This window comes from Hoplias malabaricus, chromosome 11 (genome assembly GCF_029633855.1).
Source record: "Hoplias malabaricus isolate fHopMal1 chromosome 11, fHopMal1.hap1, whole genome shotgun sequence".
NCBI lineage: Eukaryota > Metazoa > Chordata > Actinopteri > Characiformes > Erythrinidae > Hoplias > Hoplias malabaricus.
In genome coordinates this window covers 12,393,959-12,416,521 of record NC_089810.1, presented here as the reverse complement: position 1 = coordinate 12,416,521, position 22,563 = coordinate 12,393,959, and the positions used below count along the sequence as shown (strand labels likewise).

The following is a 22,563-nucleotide window of genomic DNA, read 5'->3' as shown; positions in this document are numbered from 1 at the left end:
ATTAAGAAAATTCTCCTCAGTTTAATCCACTTACATTGCTTCTATGCAGCCTCCCCAAAACTCACAATACAATCAAACACATGCAAAAAAGCAACGGCTTATATTCTGTCCTGCCCAAATTTAGTGTTATTTTGATGTGTTTCCCTATAACAATCACACGGCACAAATAATCACACAGACACACAGAGAGAGTTGATGATAGGTATTCAGGCGTTGTAACTAACAGAAAGGAGGACACAGACATCTAACTACATCAGAGAGTGGCTGACCAGCTGAGTTTTGATTAATGCAACTCAAATAAATGCGCACAGGCAGGCGGGACAGGCACAACCACTGGAAATGTAGTCTCACATATAAGCCTTTCTGAATATAGATTCAGAAATATGTTCTCAAGGACAAAGAACAAAGATCTAGGTTCTTTGTTGTGCTCATGGCAAACTAAAATCCGTGCATGCGGTGCATTATGAACCAGAAAATATGATGAAGAAGGTACAGTGTAGTTATCAAGCTAAACCCAGTTGTATAATGTAGGAAATGCTTAAAAAACTGGCTTAGTTCCCCAAATGACTGTTATAATCATATAAGAACCTACTTATATTTAATATAACATTAACCTCTTTTTATACAAGCACAGAGATTGGGCCAAAAGTTATACAAACTAGAATCGGCCCAGAGTCATAAGAAGATGGAGTCTCCTGCAGCACTATATTTCAATACTGTTCATTTAGCATGTCGCGCATAAACAGGCTCATCTCACACTGAATGAGGGCTATGCCAGTGTGGGCTAGGGAGAAAGACTATACTGAAGCATCTGCTGGTGCCTGTCACAGTTGCTAATGATGATGAATGTTTAGTGTGATTGATCCACACGAATTCCAAGAAAATTACTCACTCACAGTAGAGCAGACTGACACACTTGTATTTAGAATTCATTCTCACAGCTTCAAAAAAGAGTGCTTTGGTGTCTCAACACTATCGATGACAGATGGATGAGCTGCTTGTCATATGCTCCTGTTCCCTCCAGATTCGTCTTTCCTATCTAGCTTTTCTTACTACTGTCTTAGAGATAAAGACAACCACACAGAAAGAGGGTGCTGTTTCATCAGACATTTGCTATTACACCGAATCCAATTGAGTTGGCAAGATCTTTCATAGGAGTGTTCCAACCAGATCCTTATCACAATGAATATGAGCATCTGCCAACAAGGAAGCACAGAAGGCAGGGTTTAGAAGTCCTCTCTCTTTTTTAGGTAAAATATGAATAAAAGCACATTGTAAAGGCTAGAAGCAGATTTTTGAACTCAATAAAGATGTTGTTGTGCTAGAAAACATCAATTCAATATACCACATGAGGTGAAAGATAATCCCACAGTCACCTTCCTCGCTATCTCAAGAATGTCTGACTGGTTTTGCTGATGAAATTCCCCCAAGGTGGTCAACAAGCAAGCCATTTTACTAATATTCAAATTGACCAATTACACATGGTTTTTTGTGCCAAGGGCACATCAGTAAATAAATAAAATTGTTATTTTCTATCAAATCCTTTATATACAACTTTTAATAGATACATTAATAAATTATTTTAAAATATAAGCACATTTTTCTAAATTTAAACAGTCCAATACATAACAAATAATACGGCAGAACAGGAAGCTGTCAACTAACCAACATCCACACACCAAGCCCAACCAGTAATCAATAGTCCCAATAATGTGTCTGTCTTGGACCAAATTTGTACCAAATTCTACAGACCAAACAGAGCTGAAATTTCAACATCTTTTTTGGGCTAAATGAAGGCCATGGTTGACAGAGCAGATTTAGCCCAAAAAACAACTAATGATCAGCATAAGAAATTACTTGAGCAGAGACAATGAATATGTACTAAACCAAGTACTGTTAACATCACTGGACTTCAAAGAAATTGATCGTGCCGACATCTGAGAGGATTCAGGGAAGGTTGTAGTTACGTCAGAGCTTTTTTGTCCTTGTGGTGTAGTTTGAAATGCCCAGCTGCGTCTTGAGCCTTCTTCTATTTCTCCTGGTGAAATCAAAGAAGGAATCAGTCCTTGGGATGGTTCGTTCTGTGAATCACCTTCCAGAAGTCTGCAGAATTGCAACATTATGAGGAGAGATCGAATTCAGTGTGGGATCAACCGTCTGAAGTTCACAAGACTGTAATCTCCCTAGCTCTGAAGTCAAAAACAAGCATGAGGTTTGGTGTTTTAACAATGTGTAGAGAAGGCATTTTCTAAGCCCTTGTCAAATCTGTCTTTGTAGTTGACTGGCTCCTCCTTCTGAACGGACAGCACACAATATGTCACTCATCCTCCAAACAATATTTAAACATACGGTTCAATTATTGTCCCTTATTCTGCAAAAAGATTGTATCAAGCGGCATTGCAAATCCTCTCAGATATGGCGTTACCTTCAAATCAAAATCAAGAGGTATTTATAAAAAAAATCACATATAATTCAAGAAAGAGATTTATTAAACCTTCAAACAACTTGAGATTTATACAATATCAAAATGTAACAACTCATAGGTCACACTGAACATCTGAGTAGAGTCTCATTATAGTAGCATAAAGAAATGGCCTGTGCTGGAACTGGTCAGATCAGGTGAAATCCCTTCTTTCTTTAATGGAGAGAGTTTAGTAAAAAAAAAAAAAAAAAAGGAAAAAACTTTGGGGCAATTTATGGTGTGTTTAGCTTAATCCTTTTAGGTAGGCCAAAGTAAAAAAAAACACTCTCTTATTCGCAGATGTCAGGAGCTCTGGAGTATCATGGCATTTGGTCTTCCTTATGCCTGCTTAAGAAGGGTTCCTACACCTTTGTTGAGCTAAATGTATTACAGGTTGTTAGTAGGCTGGTTTGTTTGACTGTGGAAGTTTACAATTTGTGGAAAGTGTATAAACATGTTACTAGCATCCAACAGATAGTCACATTTATTATTATGTTTTAATTTTGGGAGTACGACCATGCCCAAACTCCTCCTCTGAGCCCTATATATACCCTGAAAATTCACGTTTTTTCCACGTCAGACAAACTCGCTTCATTTAGTTCAGGAGATGGATCTCGGCTTGACTGCTTCTCTTCGTCAGCTCGCCCCTCCGCGCTAAGTCATTCCTGCTGATCCCCGTATTCGGAGCTGTGTTCGGCCATTATCAAACCCACCGAGCCTCCTGAACTCTTCCCCAAAGACTTCTGAGTTCACCTCCCCGTTTCAGCCTCTACGGGCATGGTCCGTACTAGCAAATTATGTATTATGTATACATATCTAAAATAGAGACAATATATATCCTTGTTTAATACTTAATAATAATAATAATAATAATAATAATAATAGTAATTCTTAAACGTACTCAGTTGTAATGAATGAATATATTGTAGCTCTAGTAGTTCTGACCTTATATTTAGACGGACCTAACAGACTAGTGTCCAGAGAAGAGTGTTTTTTCCTTGGCCTACCCAAAGAAACTGCTCCCGTTGTTCCCTGCCATGCAGTAGCATTTGCTGGATTTACATACTCTTTATGTAAGAGTCTTTTAAGATGGCCTGCTGAGCGTATTAATATCACACAAGGCACATTTGCCTTCTGAAGGACTTGTCACTGCAACTGCCAAAGTCTCTTTGTAAGGCTCATAATACGCTATTCAACCTTTTCTTCATCCTCTGGTTATCTCAAAAAGACCAGAGTCTGACCAAGGTGCTGGGCCACTGTGTGAAAATTAATCCAGAACGGTTCATTGGTGGCATTTCTATATTTATGGCCATGTGATTATATTAAGAACTGAAGTGGAGGGCTGCAGGCTTTCACTGGGCACTCTTTGCCACCGGACCTTTCGGGCATATTGGATCATTCCCTCAAAATCCAGCACACATCCAGTGGGGCGGCATAAGCCATAAATCTGAACGTTCCCAGATGCCGATATTAATAGAGATGGACTCTCTGCCTCTGCACAATAAACAAATACAGATGGTCCTGCCTCCAATGCTCCACACACCAAGATCAAATCGGCTCGTATAATTGTCTGTCATTTTCCTGCTGACAAATGGCATTTTCATTAACTTCTCCCACTGAATATACAGCTGGGAGGGATTAGCAAACTTTATCAGACAAACAGATCAAGGTATTCAGTGTTATATATTATATAGTGTGCATGAATAAAGTTAATGTACCCATGCTACTTTAGTATTGGCACTTGACCCAATACATGAAGTGCATTACATGACAACTGGTTTCCAACATGTCTTCAGAAATGAATGACATAAATTGGTTATTCCTCCTTCACTGCGGTAACAGGGTCTTCTATTTTGGTAGGGATTGAATGTTCTGTAGATTTTGTACCAGGATTTGGTGCCATTGAGCCACAAGAACATTAGTAAGGAAAGCTGCTGATTGTGATTCTTAGTTTGGTATCTTAGATGTTAATCCAAATTATCCTGAAGATATTGGATGGGGCTCTATTGCTGAGTGGCTTTATAACATTTTAGCTAATGCTTTTCTTTTGAGAAATCTGCGTGTGGTATGTCATATAGTAAAATAAAGCAAAGCAAGAGTGAAAAGAGTTTAATCATTGCTTATTCTACCAATATATTACCCTTAGAAATAATAATGATAATGAATTATAGTAGTATTTTTTGACTTTCTATCACACAGGCTTTCAATTTTCTCATCAGCCATGCAATATACTTAAATGTAGGAAAGTAATCTCTCTAATGTTTGGTATCCTTGTGGAGGACGTAAAGGGGAGCATAGTCTGAGGAGATCAGACAGAACATTTTAGAAAATCATGTTAAAGGTAAAGGCTATTAGACCCTCTCCAAACTGCTTGATGTTCCTGTGACTACAGTTGCATACATTATTAATAAGTTTATGGTACATGGGACATTAGCCAACCTCCTGGATGGAGCAACATGAGAAATGTTGACCCCAGATGAAACAAAGAACAAGGAAACCTTCCAGAGAGATACAAATTGAATTCCAAGGTCAAGGTACATCAGAGTCTGATCGTACCATCTGTCACATTTTGACTGACAGCAAGCTCCTTGGACAAAGACCCAGAACGACTGCACTGTTGAAGGAAACAAATAAAGCAGCCAGACTGGATTTTGCTAAAATGCATATTGACAAGCCACAATGCTTCTGGGAGTACGTTCTTTGAAAAAATGAGACTGGAGCTTTTTTTGCAAGTCACATCAACTCTAATTTCACAGAAAAATAAATTAACTTTCAAAGAACCTGTGAAACTGAAAAATTCTGGAGTCTCAGATTTTTTTCTGAAAAATCTCAACACTATCAAGGCATTTGGGAGAAAAAGGTTGTGTCAAGTGTTAAAAAGCTCTGTCCCAGTCATAGGTTGTGGCTCTTCCAACAGGAAAATATCCCAGAACACACAGCCAAAATCATTCAAGAATGGTTTTCAATGAGCCCTGATCTGAATGCTATTGAACATGAAGAAAGAATCTTTCAAACCTGAGACAGGTAGAGCAGTTTGCTCATTAAGAGAGAGCCAAACGACAGGTGCAGAAGTCTCATTCAGAGCTACAGAAATCTAATCGTTTCCATGATTGCCTCTAAAGACTGCATAACATTAAATTAAATGTCCAAAAATATTAGTCCATGCCGTTTTCATTTGTTATATTATTTAAAGTATGTTGAATCAAATATCAAAAGCCATAAACAATGACTGAAGAAAAGTACAGTGCCGCAGCAGGTAGTGTCAGTCACATAGCACCAGGGACCTGAAGGTTGCGGGTTCGAATCCCGCTCCGAGGGAGCTGTCTGTGAGGAGTTCTGTGAGGTGTGTTCTCTCTGTGTTTGCGTGGGTTTCCTCCGGGTGTTCTGGTTTCCTCCCATGGTCCAAAAACACACGTTGGTAGGTGGATTGGCGACTCAAAAGTGTCCGTAGGTGTGAATGTGAGAGTGTGTGTTGCCCTGTGAAGGACTGGTGGCCCCTCCAGGGTTTGTTCCCACATTGCGCCCAGTGATTCCGGGTAGGCTCTGGACCCAACGTGACCCTGAACTGGATAAGCAGTTTCAGACAATTAACGAATGAATGAATGAATGCAGAATATTACCTTCATCAATTTTGTCAGTTATTTCTGTGAAAACTGTGCATTCCTCTTTTTTCATGGAAGGATGCCAACAAATCAGTCCACATTTGAATTGTTCACAAATGTTTGGTACAGGAAAATCTGGTTTACATTTTCTTTACAGCTGAGATATAAAATGATTTGAAAAAATAAAAATAAAAATTAATAATGAGTTGTACCTGGCTGCCCACTCTTAATATACTATTCTTGAAACGCAATACGGTGAATTACACAGATATTTCTGTTTGTATTAGCTGTTAACTCCCTGTAAAGTTACAGATATATAATTATATTCTCCACAGCTGTAGAAAAGCACTCAAGTTCCACCTCTGCACCTAAAGACCGGTTAAGCACTGCCATTAAGAGTATGGTCAAAGAGGGAGTACTTCAGCTTTTAAACACCTCCTTCATTAATGCTGGCAACATCTACCATAACATGCCCCATGACGCTAGCCTCTAAACGCAGAGCTGGCCATTGCAGGGTAAATGATGACATCACAAGCATCTGGTGCAGGGGTCGTTCTCAGGGGTTAGTCATTAGTGCTTTCATTTGAATCTGATTTAATAACATGCCCGCTAATTTGATTCCACTCAATGCTTTGTATGTGGGAGAAAAGTCAGATGAGGAAACATCCAGCCAGCATCTTATTTTTAACCCCAGTGAAATATGACAATTAGAGTGAAGCAGCTGTCAAAGTGAAGAGGCTGCAGAGATACACTGGCAGTCTCCTTCAGTCTGAGAGTTAACTGTGTAATAGTTAGGACCTCTTTATCTCCAGTGGTCATATATATATATGACCTGCAGTTCTCTAGCCTCAGCCACTAGCATGTCTTACAGACAATACTTTTTTTGTTGCATTAAGCACTTTGCACTTGCCTTGTTGTTTACTAAACCTTAATAAAAACAGTTGACAAAAACAAAAAAACGGATGGATTTTAGGCTTAAAGTGCAATTCACAAAGTTTCCCAAATTTCTGCCTCATTAAATCTTTAAGATGCAAATAATGTCACACACATATATATATATATATATATATATATATATATATATATATATATATATATATATATATATATTCAATATATCCAAAAATGAGTTTCTAGGAGGTCATAATCTGAAATAATTATCCATCCATCCATTATCTGTAAGTTATCCAGTTCAGGGTCCAGATCCTACCTGAAATCATTGGGCACAAGGCAGGAATACACCCTGGAGGGGGCACCAGTCCTTCACAGGGCAACACACACACTCACACATTCACACCTACAGACACCAATCCCCCTACCAACGTGTGTTTTTGGACTGTGGGAGGAAACCGGAGCAAATCCACACAGACACAGGGAGAACACACCAACTCCTCACAGACAGTCACCCGGAGCGGGAATCGAACCCACAACCTCCAGGTCCCTGAAATAATTATGATTATGTTATTTAATGCCTTTTTTATTATAATTTAACTATAGTCTTGTGACTTATAATCTAATGACTTATTTTAAAATACCTTCATAGTGGAGAGATGTATGCAAGCCATTGTAAGGATAAAACTCAAAGAAAATCGGTGGCACAGCAGGTAGTGTCGCAGTCACACAGCTCCAGGGACCTGGAGGTTGTGGGTTCGATTCCCGCTCCAGGTGACTGTGAGGAGTGTTTGCGTGGGGTTTCCTCCGGGTGCTCCGGTTTCCTCCCACAGTCCTAAAACACACGTTGGTAGGTGGATTGGCGACTCAAAAGTGTCCATAGGTGTGAGTGAATGTGTTACTGTGTGTGTTGCCCTGTGAAGGACTGGCGCCCCCTCCAGGGTGTGTTCCTGCCTTGCGCCCAATGATTCCAGGTAGGCTCTGGACCCACCGCGACCCTGAATTGGATAAGCGGTTACAGAAATTGAATGAATGAATGATCATGTATTAGAAATCTATTTTATGTTTAAGTGGAAATTTCACATCTCATATGTTCATATGTTTATTAGCACTCGTGAAGAATTGGAGGAAAACAAATTTAACATATGACAATTTCTGTTTTTTTTATTAATTCATTCATTCACTGCCTGTAACCGCTTATCCAGTCCAGGGTCGTGGTGAGTCCAGAACCTACCCGGATTCACTGGGCACAAGGCGGGAACACAAGCACCAGTCCTTCACAGGGTGACACACTCACACCTATGGACATTTTTCAGTCACCAATCCACTTACCAACATGTGTTTTATGACCGTTTGAGGAAACCCGGAGGAACCCCATGCAGACACGGAGAACACACCAAATTCCTCACAGACACCCGGAGAAAGGCTAGAACTCATCCACACATATTCAGACATGTCTGCACACTTCAAAACACCTACAAACCTCTTCACAGACTTACACACACACACGTCCACATACATTCATTCACACCCACACCTATTCACACAAATCTGCACACACCCACTTACCCCCACAGAGACACACATGCACATTCACTTAACCAAACAAGCACATCACACAGCTAGTAAAGCTAATGCTAGTACAGAGTTAACGCTAGTACTGAGCAAGAAAGAAGGAGGTTAATTTGTTCTGTCTTTGTGGAATATTCCTCTTGGATAAGTTCACTGCTAAGATCTTCAGCAGGTCAAATGACACAAATAAAGAGCACTGTGATTAGAAATAGATATGCCACCTATCCAATATCAGGTATCAGCACTGGTCTAATATCAGCAGAGGAAGTTTGACTGGATAATGGAGGAAGAATAATGCATGGTTTTGATTCCTTTGTGTAACATATATAGTCTTGGTATACTATTTACTATGTATTTTTTCTTGTGGGGGAGTAGAGTGTTTGAGTAGTTTGACTATGATATGGTCATTTTAAAAGGGGACATATTATGCCTCTATTCCACAAAGTAATTTTCACAAGATCCTTATAAATCCTCTGTAATAGGCTTTGGTCAGAATACCTAAGCATAAAAATACACATGACCGTACTTACTGTGCCGAATTAGCCTTGTCAGAACACCTGTTTTCAGCGCCTGTTCAAGCTTGGCTCTCCTTTTTTCTGTTCTTATTTTTGCCATATTTATACAGTACAGTATCTACTACCCCTGGCAACATCTGCCACTGTGGCCACTTCTGACCCCTTAATCATCCATATCTTCAAATTAACTTTCATTCCCTGTAATCTTCTCTCTAATAGCTGTATGCTGAGCATACTACTTTGGGTGTCTACAAAAAGTGCTATAAAAGTTTAATTAATTCATGAATAAATTAATTAAGACTTTCAGTGTTTATTAATATTGATGGCCGTCAGCTCTAAACTAAACAAGAAATGTTTGGACACCAAAGGTCTTGGCTAATTCACTACATCACTACACTGTTTTTTCAAAATCATTCTTTTGAAATATGATTTTAAATTAGTCTAAGCCGATAACCTTTTACAAACTTTAATTTTTTGTGACAGTTTAAGATGCCAGGTGTTATAATAAGTTTCATCCAGCAAGGTTCAGTATGTTTTCAGAGTTAAATCCAAACTCCACATTAATCACAGAGAGAGAGAAAGAAAGACAATTTTAAGGACGGTGGAGCAGCAGGTAGTGTCGCAGTCACACAGCTCCAGGGGCCTGGAAGTTGTGGGTTCGATTCCCGCTCCGGGTGACTGTCTGTAAGGAGTTGGTGTGTTCTCCCCGTGTCGGCATGGGTTTCCTCCGGGTGCTCTGGTTTCCTCCCACAGTCCAAAAACACACGTTGGTAGGTGGATTGCCGACTCCAAGTGTCCGTAGGTGTGAGTGAATGTGTGTGTGTCTGTGTTGCCCTGTGAAGGACTGGCGCCCCCTCCAGGGTGTATTCCCGCCTTGCGCCCAATGATTCCAGGTAGGCTCTGGACCCACTGCAACTCTGAACTGGATAAGGGTTACAGATAATGAATGAATGAATGAATTTCCCTTCAATTTTCTTCCAATATCAGACCCTAGTTTCACCATTCATATAACTGAGGTATAATGCAATAAATATCTGAATTGCTTTAAAAAGTATTGCCACTTATTAACGTGTTGTAATGCTCATATTAAATGGGGAACAATCCGGGAAAATGCCATCCCCAAGTGGAGTGTGCCCTGACTAAATGAGGCCCCAGCTGGGTAAAGAGGCTTCACTTCTCACTCTGTGCCTCTGAGACTCCACTCAAGGATTCACCTAGAGATGTGGGAACATTTCTCATTATTGCTTTAATTACACTCCTACAGTTCCCCAGGAGAGAAGGCTAAATATTAGTCAGTCTCTCTCTCTCTCTCTCTCTCTCTCTCTCTCTCTCTCTCTCTCTTTCTCTCTCTAGATCTATGTATATTTTTATGTTATAAACTTATATGTGCACATATACTTCCACTTATTCGTCCATACAATATCCCTGTCTTGTTTCTTTGAGAAGTTATTAGAGGCCACAAAATTGTAATAAATATATTACTTATGGGGCTTTATCATTCTGCTCATTAAATACCATAATTCCAGAGTAGATACCATGCCATTATAAGCTGCACTGAAAATGTAATAGCTTTGGCTTTATCATTTCAAATGGAAATATATTGCACAAATGAGGCTGAGTTAGGGATGGAGGTAATAACCACCAAGCATTTGTTCCTACTCCTCTCAGCAAGGTGTACATTATTTTCAGAGGACAAATTGATCCCAACTCAAAGGCCAACCGTAATCTTCACTTTAATCTGACACTGGACTCCCTTCCTGCCTTGAACAAATAGCTCCAAAACCTCTAAAGCAGGTCTGTCCTCCGATGGTGACTTTACAATCTCTGTCATCCCCTTATGCAATGAAATCTCACTTTATTACAGCACCTGGAACACCTGGCGTGCCTCGCAGGGTGGAGGAAGTGCAGCATTCAAAACCACACAAGATATAAAATCCTACACAGGTTTATTAAAACGCCAATATCACTGAAATACAAATGTAATTAAATTTGACATTGTATCTAAACCATGTTTTACAACATGCCATTTACTCTCAGTCTTCATACAGTCCATGTATAAATACAGCTGTAAAATCAAGACAATAAAAATGTTGATTTCTTTCATTTTGAGATATATCGTATATTAGCCCATTGTGGAGATACGTAGTTCTCTCTGGTTGTTTACATTCAGAATCGCCACATTTTTTAAGGTGGAAAAAAATATTGCTTTTGTACGTAGCTGGACTTTAACTTCTCTGTATTCAATATTTGAATTACTACAGAAACTTATTTGTAACTTGAGTTTTTTATTTTTGTAGCACTTTCCGTAATGCACCTTAAGTGACATTTCCACCTTAAGTGATCAGTAAGAGCAAATATAAGTCAGCATTAACCCCCTATGGAGCAGGAATAGACCAATGCCCTCATTTCGGTTCATGCTTTTCAACATTTGGAGTTCACTCAGTTGTCTAAAAAAACTCCAGATGCCTCTGCCATGAGCAGAAAGAAAGGGAGAATGCCTAGTATACCAGACTGAGACAGTTTTTTTTTTTTCGGACACAACAGCCTGTTTATTTGTTAGAGTAAAAGGGAGGATGTCAAATGAATTGTGATGCTTTGGTGTTAAAATAACAACAGTGTACTTCCATGAGGAAGAAAATAATATGCATGGAAAAAGGAGAATATGAGCATTTTAATTTAATTCCTGATAGCTACTATATTGTTATGTGTCTTTGTTTCCACTCCAACAAAGTGCTGTGTTTAAGGACATTAATCTAGACTCGATTGCAGTAAACTGTTTAATGTACTTTTTATCACATATAATTTTACCACATTGCCCTATTGCTGATGCTTGCTTATTCATTGTGTACTGGTCTCCATGTTTGCACTCTTGTAGTAGAAATAAATCAAAATATCTTACCTCTTCCCACTGATGAATGTAGCGAATGAGTCTGGATAGCCTCAGCAGTCGTAACAGGCTGAGTATCTTTGTGAAACGTACTATCCTGAGAGCTCGGGCTGTCTTGTAGAAATCCGAATCAATCCGTGTCTCCACAATCAGGAAAATGTAGTCCACTGGGATGGAGGAAATGAAGTCCACTACAAACCATGATCTGAGATACTTGATCTTAATCTGCTGTGGGTCCAGTATAATCTCTGTGTTGTCTTCCTTCACAATGCCTGTGCGGAAGTTAAGCACCAGGTCCATAAGGAAGAACGTGTCGGACACAACGTTGAAGACGATCCAGGGAGGAGTGTGCTCATCTTTGAAGAACGTGATTCCCACGGGGATGATGATAAGATTCCCCACCATCAGCAGCAGCATGGTGAGATCCCAGTAGAACCTGGAGAGAGAATAGCACAGCCATTAGAGAAGGTTGTGGGTCTAAAGAATAAAACTTTATACTACACAGTCTTCAAAGAGCAGATATTTTTACCATAAAAGCTATAGCAAACAGCATTTATAAAAGTGAATATTTATTATTTTCACTTTTGTTTTCAAAGTGTAACTTATATGAGATATCACTTGAATTGACCATTTTTTCTCTATAGAGCAGGTACACTGGCTATTTACACAGGTTTTGTGGATGTTTGGTTCAAGGAAAAACCATCCTATATTTATAAGTTCCTATATTTATGAACCTGGATTTTGTGTATTTTTACTGGAAGGTTGGACACTGAGTGATCAATCAGTTATATCAACAGTTTATTTAAGTAACACTGATACAATACAAATCCAGGACTAGAGAAAAAGAAGGTCACAAGAAGGTGAGGGTAGAGGAGTGGGTTTATAGGGTGCGCAATGCTGAAGAGGAAGAGTCTGGGCATTGTCCTTCTCCCAAATTTTAGTTATTGTATAACTCCATTTTGCTAAGTGAGGAACAACCCTGATGTAAGCAGGGCAAGGAAGGGGAACTCAAAAGAGCTTGGGCTGGAGTTCTGGGCGGCTTCTGCTAGTGAAGATTGAAGCCAGACCCCAAAAGCTCCAGTTCAAAGACATGCGAGTTTCTCATGTGCTAGTCCCATGTGATAGTTGATCTGGGAATGGATGTAGCTGCGGTATGCCTGAGAGGACCAGCAGCTGAGGAGTTGAATGGTGTGATCTGGTAGTCCCTGACGGGAAGCTGTAGAAGCTGCACCAATTCTGAATAATTGGCCTGAGAAATAGAATAGAATGTGACGGAGATGAGTAAAGCCAAAGAATGCTAGGAGATAAGTAGCTTCAAGTGTAGAGGAACTAGTAGGTGGTGTGAATTTTGTCACAAGAAGGTGAGGACAGAGAATTGGGTTTATAGGGTGCGTAATGGTGAAGAGTCTGGGTGTGGTCTTTCTTTCCAAACTTTAGTTATTTCATAACTCCATTTAAAAACGTATCCAGTCAAAGGTTTTATAGGCAGTGGATCTCAGATTTTTCAAGGCCTCCCATACAGTCCAAAACTCACAGCACAAGGAAAGTGAAGGAAAAAAAGTGAAACATCCCCTGAAGACCAGTTTAAGAACAACAGCTTTATAGAAATTGCAACATATATGAAATGTAATGTTAAGAACTCAAAATCAATATTGCAATAATATTAAGTATATTAAAAACTATAACATCCATCCATTATCTGTAACTGCTTATCCAATTCAGGGTCACGGTGGTTTCAGAGCCTACCTGGAATCACTGGGCGCAAGGCAGGAATACACCCTGGAGGGGGCGCCAGTCCTTCACAGGGCAGCACACACACTCACACATGCGGTCACTTTTGAGTCACCAATCAACGTGTGTTTTTGGACTGTGGGATGAAACCGGAGCACCCGGAGGAAACCCACGCAGACACGGAGAGAACACACCAAACTCCTCACAGACAGTCACCCGGCGCGGGAAACGAACCCACGACCTCCAGGCCCCTGGAGCTGTGTGACTGCGACACTACCTGCTGCACCAGCGTGCTGCCCTTAAAAACTATAACATAATAACTGATTCCTATAACTTCCAACTCATACCATAGTGTAAGAACAATGCATGGCTCATTAACAGTCCATAACCTGGTGTCTGAAAACTTGTGTTTTAGAGGATAAAAAGTGGTTCTTCTATACTTTGGATTTCTCCTAAGAGCGTACACAGTACTGCACATGTTTGGTTTACAGCTACTGATGGTAGCCCAACTGCTGCTATTGAATTTAATCTACAATTTAAGCTACAATGTTTCCCATTTTGACTAATAAGGGATCACTATGGTGTCATTACTGATCAGTTATTAAGTGGGGGGGGGTACCAGTACAATTTCAGCACAGCAGTGTTACCAACAGTAAAACGACATGGTACTGTGTGCATTAAAATCACTGGGATTTTCACACTATGCAAATTTAACTATAAAAAAAAAAAAAAAAAAAAAAAAAAAAAAAACCTGTACATTCCTAGACGCCTGAATGGCAATGGCAATGAGCTTTCTCTAATGGAAGCTCGCTGCCTAGAAAATCACTTGATTATATGCTAATGAGAACAACTTTGTAATATCAGATTTTCATTAATCACAAACATCACAGAAGAAGGCTCATTCATGCCACAATGGCTTTTCTGACTGGTTTACAATGAGAACACTTTATCTCATGAATATCTTTTCACTTCTGCTCCATTTTGTAGTGAATATAATGCAAATGTTTGCTCCAGTTAGTACACTTGACTCTACATTGCTGACATTAGTCCTGTAGCTGAGCTCTTTATATGTGACAATATAATTATGCCAATGCATCCACGTACAGAATAATTTTTCAAACTAAATGAGCATAAAGTTTGTTCATGCCCAAAATATTCAAGGCATTCACACCAAGGAATTGCAAATGTAGTATTCTTCTGAACCAAACTTAGAAACAGCGTCTTATAGATTAGGAATTGCCTCAAGGTCTACACTTACACTAGCAGCATACATCACACAGAGTACTACATTAGTACAGATATAAGTCTCTATGCTAATTCTAATTCAGATATCCAAATAACCTTCACTATGCATTTTAGCTTTGAATATCCTTGAATCGCTGGCAGGAAACACTGAGATTAATTGCTCTTGGGCCGTCTGGTATTAAATTCTGCTTATGTACTGACTGGTGTACTGTTCTCTAGGGTAAACCTGGGTTAGGAGTGTATTACTACACACGCACCGTAATGTCTTTCATGCCCCATGTTCTGTGTGTGTGTGTGTCTGTCTGTCTGTGTGGTTGTTTAGTTATAAATTGCCCTCCTGGTCCAGTTGGTAATTGAATCCAGATTGGTTGCGTTGGTGATATATTCTTACTCCTCTATTGGCTGTGTAGAGAGAGAAGGTTTATATTGTAAGCCAAGCTTGTGGGTCCAGTATATTTAATAATCTTGGCTTTAACCAAAAAATTTATTTTTAAAAAGAAATGAATAAACAAAACAGGGCGGCACGGTGGTGCAGCAGGTAGGTGTCGCAGTCACACAGCTCCAGGGACCTGCAGGTTGTGGGTTCGATTCCCGCTCCAGGTGACTGTCTGTGAGGAGTGTGGTGTGTTCTCCCTGTGTCTGCGTGGGTTTCCTCCGGGTGCTCCGGTTTCCTCCCAAAGTCCAAAAACACACATTGGTAGGACACTCAAAAGTGTCCGTAGGTGTGAGTGAATGTGTGTGAGTGTGTGTGTTGCCCTGTGAAGGACTGGCGCCCCCTCCAGGGTGTATTCTCGCCTTGTGCCCAATGATTCCAGGTAGGCTCTGGACACACTGGATAAGCGCTTACAGATAATGAATGAACAAAACAAAAACAAACAAACAAAACAAAAAACCCAAAACCGTGTTGGCTGGTAGAGCTAGGTATTAGGGATAAGCTTCCGTATCAAAATAACTACCAAATGTATGACTTATAATACAGTTATTGTCAGGTATATGTTGAGCAAGTAAAAACTTGTTACAGTTTTCTGGATGTTTTGCAATATTTTATTATAAATTTATCAATGTGTAAAAATACTCATAATTTTCTGAGAATGACATTCTAGTATTTCTAGAACAATGCACTTCACAACTATTAATTATTAAATATGCAGAAATATTGAAAAATCAACAATTTAAAACATCCACCAAGTGTCATACTTAAGTACCACACATATGTTACATTAAAAAATGACATTATTAGTGATATCTATGGATACAGTGATAAACCTGAAAGGACTGCTGTCCGAAGGTGTAAATCTTGATTCGGATTCAGACTTTTTCAAGAAGAAATTTTTGGTATTTGTGAACAAATTATGCTAGACGGAATAAACACTAATTACTGGGGAAATTACATGCACAGCTGCCTGAAATGCTTGAGCACCATTGTGGATGGATTAGCGTAGATCCACACACAGTTACACAACCACACACACACACACACACACAGAGAAAGAGACCCACCGACACACACACACACACATATTCAAAGCTCTGACAGTAATTGGAATTCTTCAAAGTAACAAGGGTATCCACTGTTTCAGATCGCTGTCAGGCTGTGTTATATTTAGTGCGACGTTCCTGACACTGTTTGCTCCTGCTGAGATTTAAAACCCGAGAGGTCGGCAAACATTTCAAAGGGGACAGTTTGCTCACCGGTAATGACATTTGTTCTTCCAATCTCGCCATTCTCCTGCATTGCACAATGTCACAAACCCTGGGATGCCAGATTATGCACACACAAGTCAACCTGGTCTGGGGGAAGAGTCTGATAAGTACTAATAGATATGCTGTCAGTGTCCCCAGTGCTCTTTGCTACTCACCCAACAGCGTTCCAACAGGAGCTCCCACTTCACCACATGAATCAGGTGCAGACGCTTTCCAGACATGTCTATTGGGCTTGAAGGATTTCCTTCCCTATCTGTGTCCAGTAAGATGTCCCTGATTATGAGCCATAGCATAAGTTTTCTAAACTAGAGAAAGGCCAGGAAGTTTCCAGGTTAGGCTGTGAGTTCAATGCTATTTAATGTGAGCATCTTACTATTAAATAGTATAAAATATATTCACCAATATAATGCAGGCTGACATAAGCATATCATTATTTCACATCAGTTATTCATCGTAGTATTGGTTGATTGCAAAGCACCATATGGAACTGTCTTCTCACTCATTTATTCACTCACTCACTCACATTTACCAAAACATTCCATTTTCATATTGTGGCTGTGTCCCTGTTGAAATATGGCCAGTCTTATCAGTCACAATCTAACCATTCTGGGACATAATATTTCATGTGTATTTAATGTGACATATGTTGCCATTCATGTTTTATTCTGTCTTTATTCAGTCTCTTGCTCTCTGTTATTTTTCTGTCTAACTGAAATGTATTGATTCTCCTGATTGTGCCTTTTCTTTCACATTAAATACTAATCTAGACTCCACTGACACTGCTGGTCTCCACATGGCTGACTGGAGTTTGATTGCCTGCCTAGGCAAGAACATCATGCTATAACAATAACAGTCCTCAGGTAAGAGACATAGTACTATTTGACTATTCTACTAACTACTAACATGATTAAATGGCATTGTAAATGTCAGATCTGAAACATTACTAAATGCATGCACGATTAACTGTGTTTTAAAGAGACACTGTGGTAAGTGTAGGATCTAGAGTTTAATGTCTCTACAACTAGTCATAAATCATTAAATTTTTCAGCAAATGCAGTCAGTAATGTCCTCTAAAGTCAGACAATACATGATACATCCTAAATGCTCAATTCCTAATTATACAATACAATAAAGGTACATTGTTTTTTGGTTAAAATAATTCAGGCCGGTCTGAATGTCACATTATAACTCATTCATAATCTATGGCTTATGTGACTGTATGTATGTCTACAGACAATTGTTAGCATGAGAAATGCATGCATTTGTACTGCTCTGTGCAGCACTCCATTCCTTCTTAATGGAGGTCACTTCATCCGACGCATTCATGGATCCAGCCATTGTATTTTATTATGCCTCACATACAAGAAAATTGTTCTATAAATACAGCATACTCAGTGTGTGCGCATGTGTGTGTGTATATATCATAGAGAGGAGAGTAACAAAGGCACACAATCCTGCTCTACCTCATGCTCAGTATCATATGCACTTTACTTTTTGCTATAAAAGGCAATGTCCTTTGACTGAGAGGGACCATGGAGGTCTTTCTATTCATGGTGCAAGGAGAGGAGAAGGAGGAGAAATGAGAGAGAGAGAGAGAGAGAGAGAGAGAGAGATGTTTCCCAGTCTTAGAGTACCCATGTCCTGCACATCTTAGTATTTTATCTGCTCTGTTTACAACAGCATGATCTGTACATGAGAGGAGTGGGAAGCTTGATATCCCATCATTTGAAACTGGCTGATTTTCAGGCCAAAAACCGAATTGGTAATTGGTCAATATTTCACTATTTATGATGAAAGGAAACATAGGAAGTCATGGAGTTTTAGGATTTCACTCAGATAGACAAAGTGAAGCTTGTAAAACGCCTCCTCAGCTGAGATTCTTGTGTGCGCATAAACAGATCAGGTCAGATATCATTGTTTTGTTTGTAGTTGATACAAGATGGCACATTATTAATCAATGTCTAATTTAAACTTACCTTTCCACTTTCAATGGGCAGGAGTTACACCTGGACAAACAGTTACTAGTGCACAGTTTAAAGGAATACTATGTAAGGACAGGCTTCATTGTCTCCTGAGCTCCCCCTACCTGTTGCTGAGAGTAATTAACATTTAGAGTCAATCAAGTGAAATCAAGTCACACACACCCATCTCTCTCTCTCTCTCTCTCTCTCTCTCTCTCTTTCTCTCTTTCTCTCTCTCCCACACACACACACACAAACAGAGCTTCTGAGATTGTAACTAGCCATTACAATCACACAACAATGACAGAAAAGCACTTATTACCAGAATCAGTATCTAATCTCTAGTCAGGCTAAAGTTAGCAATCACAAAACCTGGCTCACTGCTCATTAACCAAACAATCAGTCACAATCAGTCTTCTCACTAATGAACTGAACACAGCAACTCTTTAGGAAACATGATAACAACATGTTAGTACTTACTAGTCTCTCTCTCTCTCTCTCTCTCTCTCTCTCTCTCTCTCTCTCTCTCTCTCTCTCTCTCTATCTATCTATCTATCTCTCCTAGCTCCAACAAGTAGTAGATGGGTGTGAATCCAACTTTAGCATCACCTTGTATCTAGGCGCATTATGGAATATATTTACTATACTAAATCATAAAATGACCAGTGTGTGTCTTCAGAGATTAGGAATCATACTACGCTGAAACAATAACATCGTTGACAGCAGTGCTGCAGCCGGTGGATCTGTTCCAGAGCGGAACCCTGTGGTTTGTTCTGTGATCCCGCCCACTGTCCAATCACAGTAAAGTTTCTACACCTTGGGTTGCCAGGTATGAAAAACAGTAGCAGACACAAATACATGCAGCATCCTTCTCAAAAGCTCCATGATCAGAGACGAAGTAAAACGAGATGTGTCTGAAAAATTTAAATATCTTTCCAGCAGGACCACAAGACTGACACCAAGTTGGCTAATATACTCCCGAACAGAAAAGTCATTTTCAAAATTTAGTTCAGATGTGTATGTATGGATTAAAAGGGTAAACTCTGTTGTTTGTGTATTTTAAAGGAAGAAAGTGAGGAATAAATGTTGCGTTTCAAAAGCTAACCTCAGGCCCACATAATTTAAGGTGACTTAGTAAATACAATTATATTAGCATTCTGCTCAAGGCTGCAGTTTATTAAGCCCTTAACAGAGCACAGTGAACAAGGGAACAATGGCAGCTTGTGAACAGCAAGTGCAAGGTGAGCATTATTTCATGCCTCACACCCCTTTGAAGAGGGAGAATAGGCTCACAAACCTGCTTTCCCCACACTAGCCAGCAGTCACACACAGATAAATACAGCACAATCCCATTATGCAAAAAACATCCCCAAACCACACACAAAGAATCCCACCTCAAACCTGAACTGTCCAGTGGGGGCGGAGCGGATGCAGATTGGGGCCCGTTGCGAGTCCCATTGGCCCAGACCCCCCAAAAATCCTTGGCTGGTGCCACACTCTGCTTAGTTGGATTAAATCTTAAAAGTGCTGGTAGTGATGTAGGAAAATCACTTTTGGTTTCCTAAAAATATTCTTTAATTTGAAAGGCTACAATAAACTGAAAACAGAGACATCAAAAATGCAAGGCATATTTTGAGCCAGTTCTAAGATTCTCTGGATGCAAATTGTACAAACGTGTACAGAGACACCTAAATTTCATGACTTGCTACCCCTTTGATGATACACATTGTTAATTGGGAAAATGCCTTTGAATATTGTGATAATTTTTTGCAGCTTTGTCCCCCCCTTGCTGATACAGGTAGTGGAGGCTAGATTTACAAGTGGCAAAAAAAGAGAGAGAAAATTGAAAAATGAAAATGAGACACACAGATGCACATATTGGCCTGTGTCTGAGTCATTTCCCTCTCTGGACAAACTCTCTGACATTTCTGCACTCCTCCGCTGAGAGATGGATAGCAGTGCAGAGACACAGCCTTGTTTCCCTGAGAGCTTCAAGAGGACGTCTGTGACATGTTTTCACCTTCTGAGAGCCTCCAGCTACACGATAAGCCTCTTTCTAACACACACACACACACACACAAAGCCTTGCCCTGTAGCCAACCCGTCAACATGGAAATACATGCCAACATCATGGATACTAGAAATGTGGAACAAAGACCAACATGTAAGTGGAGACGCTATGGCTGCACAAAATATCATCTATTTATATCTATTGAATACAAGTTCTATTTTGATTTTTTTATTCTATTTTGGATTTTAATAACTACAAATACAATAGACTAGGCATAAACAGGCTGAAACAAGGGAGACAAGACAAAGTCAATAACTACACAGAAGACCACGGCATCAGTTAAAACACGACCAGAGACTACTATGACAGCTTAAATAAAAATATTCAAAATGAAAGCAGTGACAGCCAACAGGAGTGGGAGCATGGCTAAGAGAGACAAGGGTACAAGACAATGGAGGCACATGACCAAACCATTAAACCAGCAAAACCCATAACAAAACAAAGATAAACCATGATATCTGAGAGATACAACATCCATAGACAGGTCTGCCAGTCTGCAGTGATATCAGAAGAGGTTATGATAGCAGGTTTTATCTAATATATATAAAATGACATTTGTGATCTAGAACTAATCATTCAAATCAATACCTGACCTCATTAGTGTTCTTATGACTAAATCCTGAATATCCTCACAGAGGATAGGACTATGCCACATTGTATTGTTGGTGATAAAATCGTAATTTTTTAAATGATAAAAAAAGAACTATATCATGATGATAGTGATATTTTGACTTGTTTACATAACAACGTTATGCAGTTACCTACAATATTGTGTATGTTCTTTACATGAGTCATTTAGGCACAGTGAAGTATGGTGGAAAGTGGCTCTGAGGTGCAGGAATTTGCTCCAAAAGGTTTGGTTACAAAATATCAGATGTACAATAAACCATGGTATTATGTTAGAAATGAAAGAAGCTGGAACAACAAAAGCGGGAAACACAACTTATCTTTTTCACCAGCTCGAGCAGAAGCACCCAGCTGAGGAAGAGGAAAATCAAAAATGGTGTTAGAAGAGTTCAACAGCAAATTATTTCTAACCCCAGCAGATAAACACCACTGACCCAGCACAGTGACTATTTTTGTTATTTGTAGTTTTGTATTATGGTTTACGTTTGCTGTTTATATGCTCACACTAAATTTCCTGCACTTTGGTTGTGTGGTAGATTTATATTATTATTATTATTATTTATAATCAGAATAAATCAAAATTATAATCAAAATCAGAATCTTGGTATATTATTGTTGTTTAAAAAATAAATAAATGTTTACACATTTTGTCACTTCTTAATGTTTGAAACGGATACGTTTGTAGTAAAAAACATTTTTTATTATTAGTATATGTGAAACATACTCAATTTAATATTCATTCATCGATTATGAATATTAAAGTGGTGGAGGGGTTTGCATGCCTGCGTGAGCCTAGGAGCTCGGTTGTCGGGGGCAATAGCCCCTGGTAGGGTCTCCCAAGGCAAATTGGTCCTAGGTGATGGGCCAGACAAAGAGTGATCCATAAGACCCTGATGAATAGAACCACAGAGAGACAGCTTCCCTTGCCCGAAGTAGGGTTAACGGGGCCCCACCCTGGAGCCAGGCCTGGGGGAGGGGCTCCTTGGGGAGCACCTGGTGGTCGAACTTTCACTCATGGGGTCTGGCCAGACTCAGTCCAACGGAGCAACATGGGTCCACTCTCCCATGGGCCCACTACCTGTGGGAGAGGTAGTAATCCAGGTCTGGTGCATTGTGGATCCAGTGGCAGCCAAGGGCAGGGGCCCTGGCATTCTGATACTGGAACTGGCTCTTGGAACATGGAACATAACCTCTCTAGTGGGAAAAGAGCCTGAGCTGGTGCGCAAGGTCGAGAAGTAACGGCTAGATATAGTTGGGCTCACCTCGTTGGGGAAAGGGCTCTGATGGTTGTTTGTG

The 22,563-nt window shown here is 39.7% G+C and overlaps 1 protein-coding gene across 1 annotated transcript in view; it reads right to left on the bottom strand.

Moving 5' to 3' along the window:
• Window positions 1–22,563, bottom strand: part of hcn4 (hyperpolarization activated cyclic nucleotide-gated potassium channel 4) — an 84,560-nt gene that overhangs the window by 41,936 nt on the left and 20,061 nt on the right. Inside the window, exon 2 of the mRNA XM_066684897.1 lies at window positions 11,941–12,364. Within this exon, the coding sequence (XP_066540994.1) occupies window positions 11,941–12,364 (424 nt within the window). The remainder of the gene's footprint in view (window positions 1–11,940; window positions 12,365–22,563) is intronic.